The following is a 16,317-nucleotide window of genomic DNA, read 5'->3' as shown; positions in this document are numbered from 1 at the left end:
TAGATCGGGTAAAATACCACGAACTGGAAGAGCTAAACCAGTGAAGATCAGTGTGCTATGTGTTTAGAAGGATCAAAGATTGATGACAGCTCAGTGTGCCAGACAGACCCTCTGAAATCCCTTGTCTACTTTCCGGCTAATTCACAAACTCTCTTTCTCCACCAGCTCGACAGTCCATTCAGCATGTCAGAAGGCAGCATCTTGAACCAAAGAACCTGAATGTCACTGCACTGCAATAACAAACACAAAACACACTTCTCCGTGATAAAGCAGGTGGCAGTAGGTAATGTAAGGTGTTAAAGCCTGGAGAAGAGAAGGCTCCGGGGTGATCTTATTGCAGCTTTCCATACTTAAAGGGGACTACAGGAAAGCTGGAGAGGGACTTTTTACAAGGGCCTGTAGTGATAGGACAAGGGGCAATGGATTTAAACTGAAAGAGGGGAGATTTAGATTAGATATAAGGAAGAAATTTTTCCCTCAGAGGGTGGTGAAGCACTGGAACAGGTTGCCCAGAGAAGTTGTGGATGCCCCATCCCTGGAAGTGTTCCAGGCCAGGCTGGATGAGGCTTTGGGCAACCTGGTGTAGTGGAGGGTGTCCCTGCCCATGGCAGGGGGGTTGGAACTAGATGATCTTTGAGGTCCCTTCCAACCCAAACCATTCTATGAAACAAACTAATAAGCTAGTGGCATCAAAGACTCATCTTTGTAGGCTTCAGGCATTTCCCCTGAACAGATTTTTGATGCACGGGAACAGTGACAAGTATATGTTTTTCTCAGAGCAATAGTGAGTGTGACCAGAGCTCAGGCATTTTAATCTCTGCAGTGGAGAGGACAGTGGTCTGTCTTTCTAATGCTATCCTCCAAGTTACCTTTGAGGAAGAAAGCTCAGTCTGAATGGAGAGATCGTTGCCTGTATCAACCGACTGAGACAAAATGGATTTCCCCAGATTAGCAGGGGATTGCCCTACACCGGCAGACACGGCTTTACCTTTAGCCGATGAGCAGTAGGAAGACCAAGAGCAATCTCCACTCATGCCCTGCACCCCTGACTAGCTTGACTCTGCAGGTGAGCCTTGTTACATTGCCCGTGGACCACCCAGCATCTAAAAAAGCACACATACTACCAGCTTGTTCTTGCCACTCAAGACTATGCCCTTCTTTTCCCGGAGATCAACGCAATGGGGAGCAGAAGGGATGGAGACTTCTCTTTAGCTAAGACAGTCTTGGAGTCCCACATGTTAAGAGTTCAATCATCAACCTTCAAAATGTAAACATTAGCCCACATCATCACAGTCCTTATAAAATGAGTAACATGATAGCAGTACAGTACTTGGTGAGCCAGCTACTGTTATAGCTTGATGCTTAACTTTCTAGACGTACTTCTATGAAGGTTCAGCACAGAAAGAGTTAAAAAAAAAAGGGAAATCATTCAAGTGGCAGGCAAGACTTGATGCTCCTGTCGTTCTGTGTTTCTGACATGGCTATGGTATGAATAGTGGATCATCCATGTAAAAGCAGCAAGCTGTTTCTGCTCTAACTTGTCTTCACAAAGAGGCAGAGGGCTTGGGGAAAAACGCAAACGCCAGAAAACCAAAGTACCCCTGAAAAACCCAAGGATATACTTTACTGCCTATCCTAAGGAAGAAAACTTAAGCAGGTTAGCACTTAATATTAAAATTGCCTGAAAAGGGTATAATTCAGTCAGTGCTGTCAAACAGCAGTAGAAAAAGAGTTTTGGGGGAGATTTCATCATCAGTTATATTCCCCTGAACTATCTCCATGTCACTGTGGCTTTCATTACATTGACTGCTGTCAGGGAATATGACTCTAAATTTAAATATTGTAAGATAAATCCACTGCTACAACAGTTTTTCCAAAAGTCTTTCACTCCATCTCCTTTTAAAGGAGTATAAAAGGATCTTAATATCTTAAAACCATTGTAAAGGTAGGAAAGTGTCCATGTGAACTTTTCAGATAATTCAGCCTACTAGTACTAAAGCAGAAGACACTGATATATACATATATATTGCTACTGTATACAGCTGAGTAGCTAGGAACGGGGTCCCCCGGCCTCCAAGTCTGTTATGCCCACAGTTTTGAGACCCATATAATCTTGTGGAATAAGCAGCACTTTCCTTTGTGTCTACAAATGTCTCCACAATAAATCAGCTCATCAGCTATTTATCATACATGTACAGAGTTATTAATTTTTTTTCCCCATTCTTTACACGTCAAAACATAAACGGATATTTTTCATTGCTGCTTTTTTGGTAACCAGGAGGCAATCACGTTTAGAGAACTAAAAACTCTCCTGACAAGACATATGTTTCCACTGTAGATTCAAGGTCCTCATGAAATTCTTTTAGTGCACTAACAGAAAAAGCTCCTGAAAATCTGAACAAATAGTCACTTCCTTCCTCCGCACCCACCCACAGCAGTAATAACAACCTAAATTTTTTTCTGTGGAAGTCAATATTCACTGTGGCATGAGAATAAATGGAAGTCAGGGCTCCTGGCCCACTGTGTGAGCTCTATCCTCTTATCCTCAAAAATAAAATTAAATAAATAAATAGAAAAGGCCTTGTGAATCTTAATAGGTTTTGTTTTTTTTTTTTTAATGCAACTGCGTGCACAGGGCAGGGTCCTCACAGTCAAGAGCAAGCCAGTATCTAAACACCAAAGAGAACAACTAAATAATAGCATTGGTACTCTCAGAGCAAATCTCTCGTCTTGAAAACACTCCTCAAACTCCAAAGAGCATTTGCTGAAAACAGCTGAAGCAATGGCTTAAGACCAAGATGAACTGTAACAATCCCTCTGCCCCTTTGGAAAGTTTAATCACTTCCATGGCTATTCTGGAACAACGTAAGGCAAAGTATAGCCAGAAGAAGAGAACAGCAGGGTAATTGGTTGACAGTTGACAGACACCACAAGCGCTCCACAGTTCCCATTCCAGGAAGAGGAACAACACATCTTTCTTCGAGTCTTCGTGAGCCATTGCCAGGAACAAGGCCTGTGCATGACCCAGGGAGTTCAAGAAGTTTCATTAGATGCTGCAGAAAACCCTCTGTAATCAACAATGTGATCCAAATGTGCAGAATAATCCTTTTTTTTTTTAACCCATAATTACACATTTGATTACACAGTTCTAGAAAAGGAACTTTCTACAACTATGCTGTTATGAGCCTTAGAACATGTGCTGGTTTTGGCTAGGATAGAGTTAATTTTCATTAGTAAAATGAAAATTTTAGTAGCTAGTACGGGGCTACATTTTAGATTTGTGCTGAAAACAGTGTTGACAACACAAGGAAGTTCTAGTTACTGCTGAGCAGGGCTTACACAGAGTCAAGGCTTTTCTGCTCCTCACCCCACCCCACCCCACCAGCGAGTAGGCTGGGGGTGCATGAGAAGTTGGGAGGGGACACAGCTGGGACAGCTGACCCCAGCTGACCAAAGGGATATTCCATACCATATGACATCATGCTCAGCGTATAAAGCTGGGGGAAGAAGGAGGAATGGGGGGACATCCAGAGTGAGGACGTTTGTCTTCCCAAATAACTGTTACGGGTGATGGAGCCCTGCCCTTCTGGAGGGCTGAACACCTGCCTGCATGGGAAGGAGGGAATGAATTCCTTGCTTTGCTTTGCTTGCACACACAGCTTTTCCTTTACCTGTTAAACTGTTTTTATCTCAACCCATGAGTTTTCTCACTTTTAATCTTCCAATTCTCTCTCCCATCCCACCAGGGGGGTTGGGAGTGAGCGAGCAGCTGCGTGGTGCTTAACTGCCAGCTGGGGTTAAACCACGACAAGATGCCAGTTTGGTTTCAAGCATTTCTACAATTTACTATACAATTGTAGACATTTGGATTTCAGTTAGGCCTACAGCCACAGAATCCATATTTAAAATTTAAAAAAAAAAAAAATCCACTATTTTGATGAATACTATGGTTATAAGGGAATTCACTAGAGTCTGATATTTGCTTCCCTCTTACCCAGTGTTATTCCACACATTTATGCACCTAAGCAATGATGTCTGACATACTCTTCAGTAGGAGGCCGTCAGGAGAGTTGTGGCTCCCACTGTGGAGCAAAACCAGTAAGTTTCAGTGACAAGAAGTTAGTATTGAGCAGCAGTGTATGCAGGGCTCATTAATGAGAAAGAAAACAAGGGCAGACTCCAGCAGCTTGAAGTGCCATAATTTGCAGTTCAGTAGTGATAAGAAACGAATAATATTTATATTTATTACCATCATTTTGGAGCTCCTACAAATGCAGGCTACAGCAGTTAAAGCTGGTTTCACTAGGATATTATTACTGGAAAGACACAAGAACTTCAGCTAACAGTTCAGAGGGTAGATCATTTTCCAAAATAACGTTTTGGTGTAGTGTCACGAGATGTTATACATGTAGCTCCCATACAGTACCCGTGGCATACAGACACCCTTTTGAAACACTATCCATTCACTTTTGCTACAAGCACATCCGTCTCTAGATGTGACTAAACATCTACACATCTTTTCCACCAGAACTGTCAGGAATTGCACCTTGCATGCTGGCGCACGTTTCCTCCAAGCTAATCCTCTTTCTCCTAGCAAACAAAATGCTGTGGAAAGAACACTCTCTTCTGCATTTAGCCAAGCTGTATGTTTGGCAACTCTTTGAGGAAACAGCTCTGAACTGAGGAACTTGGTGAAGATTTAGGAAACAGAGCCATGCTATCAAACACAGCAATTACTGGAAGAGTGAACAGAGCCTCAACAACCACAGGCAGTTTGGGATTTGATTCAGGAGCAAGAGCAGGCAGCTCATTACTCCCCATAGTGTTGTTTCAGGCAGTTAGTGAGCTGCAGCCAAAGCCTAGTCTTAAAGCAGCAGCCTCACTTGCTCAAGCTAAAAGTACTTGCCACAAAAAGAAAAAAAAAAAAAAAAAAAAAGAAAAGAAAAAAAACACAACCCCAAAAAAAGCCTCCCAAGCTAGCCTCTAACTTTTTGGGATCAGTTCACTATTAAATAATTCAGACTTCAGAGACTACACACGAAAGAACTGAGTGTACTACTTCACTTTTTTGTGATACCATCTCTAAGGCACAGGCTAACTGCATCAGTACAGTCACTTCCAAATTTTGTATTTCAAAGTGCTGTCTTTACACATTCACTATCCATCCAACACTTCTCTCTCTCTGACTCAGGATGCACTGTTTGCAATAAAATAAATGCAGCAGAGTCGAACCCAGTGCCAGGTCCCCACAGCCTGAGCTGTGCAGCAGATTGATAGCATGGCTGCGAAACAATCTAGGCATTTACTGCCAACAGCATAAGAGCAAACCCAAGGAATCTGGACCTAGTCCAGCATGGTGTCTCTCCAGTTCTCGTAAATGCAGCTTTGATCTCTGGGAAACTCTGAAGCACAAGAAAGGTCAGAAAAGCTAGTGGCACACAAACAGACACTACTCCAAGTAAACAGGCAGTGCAATCTTCTGGGAAGCCCAGGTAAATAACCATTTCAACAAAGAAACATGAAGCGTGAAAAGGCAAGATTTCAGGAATAAAAATTACAATTAAAGTAGAAATAACTCTTCTTCTTCATAATGCCTTTCTTCCCTGTGCCAGACACTCTTAACCTAGTTTCCCATTAAGTCCTATGGAGCCTTGTTCTCCGATGAGGAGCAGGCTGGTGCTTCAGGACTGAAGCCCTTTGTTTTTCCGTACAAGCGACACCAGGCTGTGCAGGAGCAGCCCTGCCTGCAGTCCTGCCAGCATGGCTCAGCCCTGCTGGACAGACCATTCTGCAAGTGCCCTGCTCCAAACTGCCTTTCTGCAAGTCACCTAATAACGGAACAATCCCCCACTTTCCAAGAAAAGATATTTTAAAGTAATTACTCCAGTGCAAAACTGTAAAAGTTTTTATAGTTCTACTATTTTGAGATATGACTGAATGTGACTCGATGTACAGACCCGTCACTAATCCAGAAGATAAACAGAACTGGGATTCAAAGGTTGATGAGAAACTTGCACTAATTTCTTCAAGGCAGCTTCAGGTACTACAGTTATACCTATCCTTGGAAGCTGTCTCATTCCTTGAAATGGATAGTGCATGGTTCGTTCTTTCAGGCAAGAATTAGACCACTAATTGTTTTCTTGCTAAATGCAGTTCAGTTCAATAAAGCCAGAGAGATCCAGAACAGGACAATAAGTGCTTTCAGTCCATCACCAAGAGAAAAAGATAAGTGCTCTAAGCCTGAAAACAGGAGGTTAGGTGCTCTACTTTCTCAATTTACGTTGCTTCAGAAGAATTAGGACAGGGACAAAGTTGGCCCAGCCTCTAATGGTTTTGCACAAGTCTTATCTTGCATCTTCTTGCCCAACAGGCTTTAACATCCCCCAAACACAGCACCTATTCTTATGGCAGGCTTAGCTCTGCACTACTCATGAGTTACAACTCCATAGGTCAGGATTACAGTTGTGCAAAACATTTGCAGCTCTGAAAAGGGCAAACCATTCAGTTGCAACTATCCCATGCAATATTTTCATAGAATCATAGAATGGTTTGGGTTGGAAGGGACCTCAAAGATCATCTAGTTCCAAACCCCCTGCCATGGGCAGGGACACCCTCCACTACACTAGATTGCTCAAAGCCTCATCCAGCCTGGCCTTGAACACTTCCAGGGATGGGGCATCTACAATTTCTCTGGGCAACCTGTTCCAGTGCTTCACCACCCTCAGAGGGAAAAATGTCTTCCTTATATCTAATCTAAACCTGCCCTCTTTCAGTTTAAAGCCATTGCCCCTTGTCCTATCACTACACGCCCTTGTAAAAAGTTCCTCTCCAGCTTTCCTGTAGGCCCCCTTTAAGTACTGGAAGGCTGCTATAAGATCACCCTGGACCCTTCTCTTCTCCAGGCTGAACAGCCCCAACTCTCTCAGCCTGTCTTCATGGGAGAGCTGCTCCAGCCCTCGAATCATCTTCGTGGCCCTCCTCTGGACCCACTCCAGCAGCTCCATGAATTATTATTTTAAATACTTCAAGGTAATTAAGCCTTGTTTTTTTCCTCATATACCTTTTTAATTCTCAGTTTCAACTCCTATTCAGAGAGGGCTTTATTAAAAGACCTTTGGAAGAGGTTTTAAGGACTATGCGAATGGAGGGCACATGAAGTCTAGCTTTTCAGTGCTCAAAAACTGAAGTAACTTAAGATCCTTTAATAGGGGGGCTCCAGCTGATATTATGGACATCTTTCCAGCTGTGACAGCAGCTGTTCATCAATTTGAAGAGTTAACTACTGCAGGCAACAGTCTAGCAGCGTTTTTCCCACTCTCTTCGAAGGAAAGTACTTAACAGAGAAAGAACAGGGTCTAGAATCACTGTCTGCAAGCTTTGTGTTTCATTCTGCCAAAGCTTGTGATGCAATCTATAATGTAATCTCTTCCCACACTCCAGCTGGCATTAGTAATCTGCCTACATCTGTATGTTTAGAAACAATGGCCCTTTAAAAAAACAAAAAGAAAAAAAAGACCCCTATCTTCCCCATAGATAAGTGTTCCTACTTTGTTTACCTGGAGGTGAGGGAATGCTTTAGCAATACTTGCCTATTTTATTTCTCAAATAATCAGATTTCAAGTACTGGAATATTTGTCAATGATTCCTTGCAATACATCTTTATTATAGCATGTGGGTGAAGAGTAGTACCCTGCTTGCATAAGGGCAGATGCAGAGAGAAAGGCTTCTCTTCAAGTTGAAAAAGTCAGCTTTCACCCTAAGCACTGCTTGCTACTTCACTACAGAGGCTGGGACTAGAAACACTGGTGCAGGAGCAATCCTTGCTTGCAGAAAGCTTTGGGGATCAGCTGACATTAAGACATCCCCCAAAAGACACCCACAGACAGTGGGAACATTTATACAATCACCACTGATGAAAAAAGTTTAGCCTCTATCCTTCACCAAAATCACAAACCACACTATAATATGTTATAATGCCTTAACTGGGCGGGACAGAAAAAGGAAATAAAATTTTAAATTTGTGATCTGTTATTTGTGATTTCCTAGGCTGACTGGGCAGCACTGTATCTCCAACATTCACCAAAAGAAATCCAAACTGTTTGAAAGACTGTAACAACTGACGTGTCTCCATCTCATCAAGCCCATGAACAGGCAATGCAGCGCAGTGGCAGCAGACGTGCTCAGCAAACCCCCTGGCAGGCAATCCCCATTGCCATCTGCCTGGCCACCACCACCTCAGCACACGCAGCTTTGGGCTCTACTGGCATGCAAAAAGCAGAGCTCAGTGGATCGCAACCAACGTGCTACACAAGTGGCCCTTTAAAACAGCCCTACTCTGCAAGCACCAGTGCCTGAGCAGCTTTGGCCCAGCTGTAGCTCATGCCAGCCCTTCCCAACCAGGTCCCATGGAGAACAGCACAGAGGGAAGAGCAGAACGCTGCCGATTAACGTAAGCCTCAATGCTCCGCTTACTCAGCAGCGAGTTGTATCCAACACAAATTAACTTCTCTTTCAGCAGCAGGTCCCAATTCATCTTGAAATCATGTAGGACACCAACATACCCCTTCTTGTTTTCCTCGATTTATTTGTCCCCCTTCAAAAAGCACAGCATAAGACTAATCCAGCACTGCGCTACTTTACAGCAGCAGAAAATAAAGATATTTGGAAGGGGGCTTCAGCATTTGGAATTGCACAGCAGCGTGCTATGTAACAGGAAAGCCAGATCTCATTGGATTTGCCAATTTAAAGGTCCAAGAGCACAACAGAGAGCGAAAGTTTAAGCATATGCAGACGGTGATTTCACAACATCTTTTAATCCCTGCAAGTAGCAAAGTCTTCTCAAAAGGTTTACAGGCAAAACATTTTGTGCTAATTTTGTAAAAAAGAATTTTGTGATATATATATACACACATACCTATATATGTGTGTTACAATACATATGAAATCCTTTTGGAATGTAGAATTAATGCTGTTTAATTTAAAGAACATTCAAGCAAATAATTTGAGACAAAAGAAAGGGAGAAAACACTGTGCAGAGCACGGGAAGTAGGCACACTGTTGCTCAGTCACAAGTAGTTAGAGCCTCACCGGCTGTCTGTTTTTCCAGAGTAACGTTCAATAATCCCTACACAGTCTGAAATATTTAAGTCAATTGGAAAGCTCTCATCGTAATCGCTATTGTTAGGACGTCCTGCAAAACCAAGTTTTTTCCCCTCCCCAGAAAGGGAAAGAGAGACTGTTCCTGTAAGTGTTACTAGACATGATATTTATCACCCGTTATTCTCCAAGTCACCAGAATACACATGTGAAAAGGCAGTTTCACAACACAGGTCTCAGAAGGACTGTTAATCAATAACTGCTTTCCCAATAACCGGTCTCACAAGACAGTTGCTTTAAAACTAAAAAACAAGGCTTCCTCAAGTGAAGAACATGCCTCTTTATTCATATTGTTATGTCTTCTCTTGACTTTCATGACTCTCCCTCACTCCCAGACTCCCATCTCAGTGTGCTTTCACACTACTTTAGTCCACTGAAGTGGGCAGGTCAGGTTGGATATTCTGTGGCAGAGAACCAGTTGAGAATAGGGAAGAACAAAGACTTTCAAAAAAATAAGTAAATGAACACAGACACACATTACAAAAGGTTTATAACCAGGGAGAAAACCTCAAAATTTTACTTTTAATTACAGCTGTTGGATCCTGCTAACTCCACAGAACATAGAATCAAAGAATGGTTAGGGTTGGAAGGGACCTCAAAGATCATCTAGTTCCAAACCCCCTGCCATGGGCAGGGACACCCTCCACTACACCAGGTTGCCCAAAGCCTCATCCAACCTGGCCTTGAACACTTCCAGGGGTGGGGCAGCCACAACTTCTCTGGGCAACCTGGTCCGGTGCCTCACCACCCTCTGAGTGAAAAATTTCTTCCTTACATCCAATCTAAATCTGCCCTCTTTCAGTTTAAAGCCATTGCCCCTTGCCCTATCACTATCACTTTGTAAAAAGTCCCTCTCCAGCTTTCCTGTAGGCCCCCTTTAGGTACTGGAAGGCTGCAATAAGATCACCCCGGAGCCTTCTCTTCTCCAGGCTGAACAGCCCCAACTCTCTCAGCCTGTCTTCATAGCAGAGGTGCTCCAGCCCTCTGATCATCTTCATGGCCTCCTCTGGACCTGCTCCAGCAGCCCCATGTCCTTCTTGTGCTGGGGACTCCAGAGCTGAACACAGTATTCCAGGTGGGGTCTCACGAGAGCAGAGCAGAGGGGCAGAATCACCTTCCTCGACCTGCCGGCCACGCTGCTTTTGATGCAGCCCAGGTATGCAGTAATTCTATCAACCCACTTCAACTGCTCTACAGCATCATTATAAAACAAAATCTTGGCTCTCTTTAAGGACTGGTAAAACAGATGTCACCAACATCACAAATACAAAAGGAAACCTTCTCATTAGGTTGCTCCCTAGCTTGTTTTTTTTCTAAAGCTATGTTTGCTTACACACTTTGAAGAGCAGGTGCCTCCTTATGTGACTCACTGGTCGCAAAGTGTCAGACCAGGCTCCTCAGAGACACAAGAACAAGAGTGAACCGTAACAAACACGAGGGTAACCTCTCTCACTAACACAGACCCACCTCATAAAGCTTTTGGTAACTTACCAGGTCAAGTTTATGAGGCTATATTGTTGTTCCCCTCACTTAAAAAAAAAAAACAAAACAAAAAACAAACCACAAAACAACAAAACCACCACAAACAAAAGAGGTCAAAGTCATCTTAAAGTACTTCTACCTGAGAACTTCACTAAAAACTGGCCTGCAGACTTCCACATTTCATCAGCAGAACCTTCTTGCCTTGATTTATAGCAGAAGGCTACAGCCTTACCATCTGGGACTACATTAGTGATAAGAGCTTGCTACTGGCAATTATCTAGATCTTTTTGAAAAGAAATTCTAGGACAAGTTTAACAAAACTCCATAATCAAAGCCTGGAGTGTAAAGAGGAAGACCAGAGAACAGCACTTTCTCAAAATTTCAGCTAAATCTTCACTGAGTGTTAAAGGGAACTGCTATTAGCAGTAATACACACTGAACTCTTGTCTACTGCCAGGCAATAGCAAGGCCTGTTTGCAGAGCTGAGACGAGGATAAATCACCTCTGAAATTTCACCTTGGCGTCAGGAGCCTCTTCAGAACTCCAACGCAGTGTAATCACGGAGGTGCTGTCTTCATTTTTCAGGAGAGGAAGATCAAATCATCATACTGCCACCTTAAATATTTCAGCCTTGGAATGCTGCTCATCTCACAGATGCCACAAACAAGTGAAATCTGTAAGGATGGTGATTAAACAAAAGTCTAACAGAAAAAGGAGACATGCATAAGCATCACCAGAGTGTCAGCATCACAGTCTTCACTGTACTGCTTCCCTATGCTCCGCATCCAGTACTGACTAGAAAGATTTATGTCATACTGCAGTGAAAAGCCAAGCCACTCTCCATACAACCTTCAGTGGCACTGAGCATCTGAGATGTGGTTTACAGCAGCAACTCAGGGAACTCACAGGGACAGCGAGGCTCCCAAAATCTCCCTGAACACAAACTAGTTGACAGTTGTGTTTCTTAAAACTTGAGAATAACCTGGTGAAGAAAAATCCTGGCACAAAACTAAATAAGTACATTATGGAATATTTCAGAAAAAAAAAGAAAAAACAGATTGGAAGTGTAAGAAGGTACCAAAACACTGATAACCCAGGCACAACGACAAGCACAAGCTGCTTGGTCTGCAGCCTGGTTTTGTTGCCAGTACCTCGCTCAGCAGCTGGTTGTTGCTGTCCTTTTCTGGCTTACAGATGGCGACTGCCATCTGCTTTTTCTTTACCCCTTTACCCTCTTTTTTTGCAGTTCAGACTGCAATTAAACACAGCAGTTTAACATAGCTAGATGGCTCAAGAAGGTTGGTTTTTGTTTGTTTGTTTTGTAGTTGTTTTTTTGCACACAAATTACTTTTTCTTGCTTTGCTGCAGGGAATAAGAGTGAGGTAAACATGTTTTGGTTTTTTTTCTAGGGAAAGAGAAAGCATGCAAAACGTGAAAGTAGCCTTGTCTAGAGTTTGTATGGTCTGCATGTCCAAGATGGGATGCACATTCCTCAATGAAATAGCCACTCTGAATAAGAAGTAAGAACAGAGAAGAAGGTTCAGCAGTTTGTGTTCCACCACGCTGCCACTGCTGCAACTCTGAACTGTTTATAAACAAGCGCAAACTTCACTGACATCACATCTCTGTCGCTTCAAAAACAGCTCAGACAGATTTCATCTCATTCACAGTGTCTTAGCACACAAGCCAAAATTAACTATTGTAATTTTCATCAGTGCAGTAGCCAGCATGCAGGCAATGAGGAAACTGACTTTGAAAAAGGAAAAAAAAACAAAGCTAGAATTGGCTGCACAAAAGGATGATTTCTCATGGCAAGGGTGGGTAACTGGATAAACCTGCATTTCCAAAATAGCTTTCTGAAAAGCTCTCTGAAGCAGAATTGAGAAACAAGATAGCTTTGTACACTGAGATACAACAGTGTGAATCAAGTTCTGTCAGCATTTCTATAATAAACCTTGCCTATGCTGGAGTTTAAAATGAAGCTAAAAAAGATCTGGAACTCAAGAACGGAAAAACCAAGCCTCTTCAGCACACTTAACAGTATATTTTAGGATGTTACAAGATTTTAGGTTCAGGGCCTTTCACCAGGCTTTCAAATAGTCAGGTTGTGTCTGCCCAAAACATCAGCACTATGATCATATTCTCATTAATTAAATTAGAATTCAGGCATCCTGCAGAAATGTTATTTTATAAAGTGTATGTTACTTCCTCACTCCTTTTCTTCATTTGTCTCCTAGCATATAGACAATAAAAGTTCTTCTTAATGTCTTCTGTGTCATTCACTAACCTCAGATCCTTCAAGGGGCATCCCTGTTCCAATAAGGAACCGAGAGCACACTTCTAGCACAGCACACCATGCGACAGGAGGTGGCTATGGCACCAGGAGGTGGCTACGGCACTAGGCTGCAGCAGGGCTCTTCTGAAGACAAAACCCCACCAGCTGGATTATTTCCTGGCTGCAGGGATGTGTAGTGGCACTAATCTCGTTCTACAACCCTCCAATGCTAAACAAAAAATCAGCAGCAGATCACAGAAGAGATCTGTGAGCAGCTGTACCTGGCATGCCAGACTGTGGAAGGACAGTTGCTCCTGCGTCTGCTTCAGATGTAAGAGGAAGACCCAGAAGAAAGTTGACTGTGAAAAAAAACATAATAATAATAATAAAAAAAAAAAATCAACCTCCATGTGAAGGATTAGGCCAATTAGTGGGCATGACTGGAGGTTCAGACTGTAGCGGTATTAAACAAGAGAAATAAAGACTGAAGAGCAGGTGGCCAGCAACCAAACTACAAATTCAGACTGTAAGTACATCGAGCCCCTTCTGAGACTTCCAGTATGTTGAGTTCTTCTCCTGGGTTGTTGAGGTTTTTGAGTAACTATCAACTCCTAAGCAAGCTGACTCTCCGCCTCCTCTTCCAAGCTGACTGTAAATCTGGCCTCCAACACACACTACTGAAGACCACTTACTGACATTAAGGACCAATTGTAAATCTACAACTATGACTTCTAGCAGGAAACTCCTGCTTTCCCTGAATCCAGCTGTATAGACACTAGTTCCAGAAAAGGAAGAGTGCTTCAGCTAAATAAATTCTTATTCCTAAGTAAAGGACATCAACTGACAGATTTCTGTGATTTGCAATCTCTGCTACTTTCCACATTTTGCTTCCCAGCAGTCTCACCTGTGCTCAAACTCTTGATTCCAAACTCAGTTTCCTCTTGTTGACATCTGCACAGATAAACTCTACAAATTCGACATGAACTTATATCTAGAGAAGCACAGCTATTCCTTGAGAAAAACTGTGCTGCCTCTACAGAGCTAAGCTAGGCTTCCTCCGACCAGAAACAACTAGAAGATAATCTATTTGCCTGGCATTAATAAAAAGGAACAAAAGCTTCAATGGACTTTTAATCTGGCAAACAATCAGACAGAGAGAATCTTGTACTGTCATCCCAGTGAAGCTACAGATATTCCAGTTCAAACCCACTCCACAGCTCCCCAGCACAAACACACACACCAGGCTGCTACAGGTCTGTCAGTACTGGCACAGCAGTCCAGCTTTCCACCAGCACAGCCTGCTCCAAATCCCTTTGTCTCTCCCTCTAGTACAGGGACACAAATTCTACATAGAATCATAGAATGGTTAGGGTTGGAAGGGACCTCAAAGATCATCTAGTTCCAAACCCCCTGCCATGGGCAGGGACACTCTCCACTACACCAGGTTGCTCAAAGCCCCATCCAACCTGGCCTGGAACACTTCCAGGGATGGGACAGCCACAACTTCTCTGGGCAACCTGTTCCAGTGCCTCACCACCCTCTGAGGGAAAAATTTCTTCCTTATATCGAATCTAAATCTCCCCTCTTTCAGTTTAAATCCATTTCCTCTTGTCCTATCACTACAGGCCCTTGGAAAAAGTCCCTCTCCAGCTTTCCTGTAGCCCTCTTTAAGTACTGGAAGGCTGCAATAAGATCACCCTGGAGCCTTCTCTTCTCCAGGCTGAACAGCCCCAACTCTCTCATACTGGAGAAACCAGCATCCAGGTTAAGCTGCAGTGACCTGCCAACTGGAACTTTGTTTATTCTAACCTTTATCAGCAAGTTAATCATTTAAAGGAGAAAGCCAAGCTAACGTTCAAGTGCTTCTCCTCTGAAACTGCCAGTATAAAAAGAAAATTTAAACAATCTGCATGCTACCCCTAGTCATTCCCACCTCGAGCTTGACTAAGCAGCTACACTACATGTATACATGCAGATCACTAAGATGAGGTTTGGGACAATTTGGATATTCAATGGCTGTCATAATCAAACCCATAAATCAATGAGATGGGATTTTTATGACAAATTGGGCAAATGTGATTCCACTCCTCTGAAAGAGAAAAACATTTTGCCTCAATCAACAAGATGTGAAAGCCCAAGTTTTAGCATACTCACTCATTTCATTTCTGATGTTTTATCCGCATTTCTAGTTGCTTATTAAACATTGCCCATAGCCTCCCTCACCTTCATTATACAGATCTGACCCACACATCAGCATCTACTCATACCATGCTTCAATTCAACGTGGGTGAAACTCATATGTATGACTTTCAAGTAGTGCTCGGCTGCAAAAACCAGTGCACTGTGAGATGCACCTTCAGTGAGTGAAAGTAGTTCACTGAAACAGAGCAAATCGTATCAATCATTGTGGCATTTCTTCTCCTGGCACATTACTGTTGTGGCCTGAGGTTGGGTAGACCGGGTTAAATAAATCCTTAACGTGGCTTAAAAAACACAAATCACTTCTGAAAAGACTTCTGGTAATAATACAAAACTCTTCTGAGATGCTTTCAATTAGAACTCTTAATTCTGAAATACCAGAAAAACAAGTTCTCCGATTGTAAAGTACTGATTGAATTTAAAGAAGCAGGGAAAAAAACCCACAACACACACACACAAAAAGTATTCTGTGAGTAGCTGAGCAAGCAAAGAATGTACATGTGTGAGTTTGTGTAGGAAGGAAAATTAGGTACTCCCACTGATTCAGCTGATCCCACTGGTGAGTAGAGTCCCACCATCACTTGCTCATGGCCAGAAGCAACACTCCAGGCCAGTGCTGATGAATGTCTCTGGAGTTCGATATCGCAAGCAAAAGGTTTTCTATTAAAAATAAAGCCAGACTTCTGTGTACCTGGATACAAAGGCAACTTTGAAGGAGTGAATGGACACAGCAGATTCTGAGCAAGCTCACAAAAAGCAGCAAGAGTGCCAAGAATCTTGACAACATCACAAAAACATCAGGGGATCTAGCTACAAGATATTTCTTTTTAAAACACCTCTTTAGCTATTGACTCATTTTTCCACTGTGAAATAAAACCAGTACTACCCAGGCATGTGTAACACAGTACAGCGAGGGCACAGAGGTTCACCACTTCTTGCTGTCATCTTATTTCAATGGCATGTTACCGTATAAACCCCTAAAAATAGTGTTATTTGCATATTTTCAGGAAAAAGAAATTCAACAAGCTCCCAGACAATTTCAAGACTCTCGGACAGATATAGCACTTTCCAGGTTTCTCTCTCTCCCATAAGAAATTACTATAAGCCTACACTGCTTTTACATGTATTTTTCTCCACAGTTGGAATCATATTCCCAATTCAAGGTTTTTAAAGCCACTACTTTTGCAGTGGTAACAGTGAATAAG

General features: G+C 42.7%; 1 protein-coding gene across 1 annotated transcript in view; it reads right to left on the bottom strand.

Annotated features, from left to right (window-relative positions):
* The window catches only part of MAP7 (microtubule associated protein 7), a 125,161-nt gene that overhangs the window by 96,566 nt on the left and 12,278 nt on the right, over positions 1 to 16,317 (bottom strand). The window contains exon 2 of the mRNA XM_086631958.1: positions 13,195 to 13,272. Coding sequence (XP_086488084.1) covers positions 13,195 to 13,272 — 78 coding nt within the window. The remainder of the gene's footprint in view (positions 1 to 13,194; positions 13,273 to 16,317) is intronic.

The sequence above is a fragment of the Tauraco erythrolophus genome, chromosome 2, assembly GCF_009769465.1.
Source record: "Tauraco erythrolophus isolate bTauEry1 chromosome 2, bTauEry1.pri, whole genome shotgun sequence".
NCBI lineage: Eukaryota > Metazoa > Chordata > Aves > Musophagiformes > Musophagidae > Tauraco > Tauraco erythrolophus.
The sequence above is the reverse complement of the archived record's forward strand: the minus strand, read 5'-3'. Positions and strand labels throughout refer to the sequence as shown.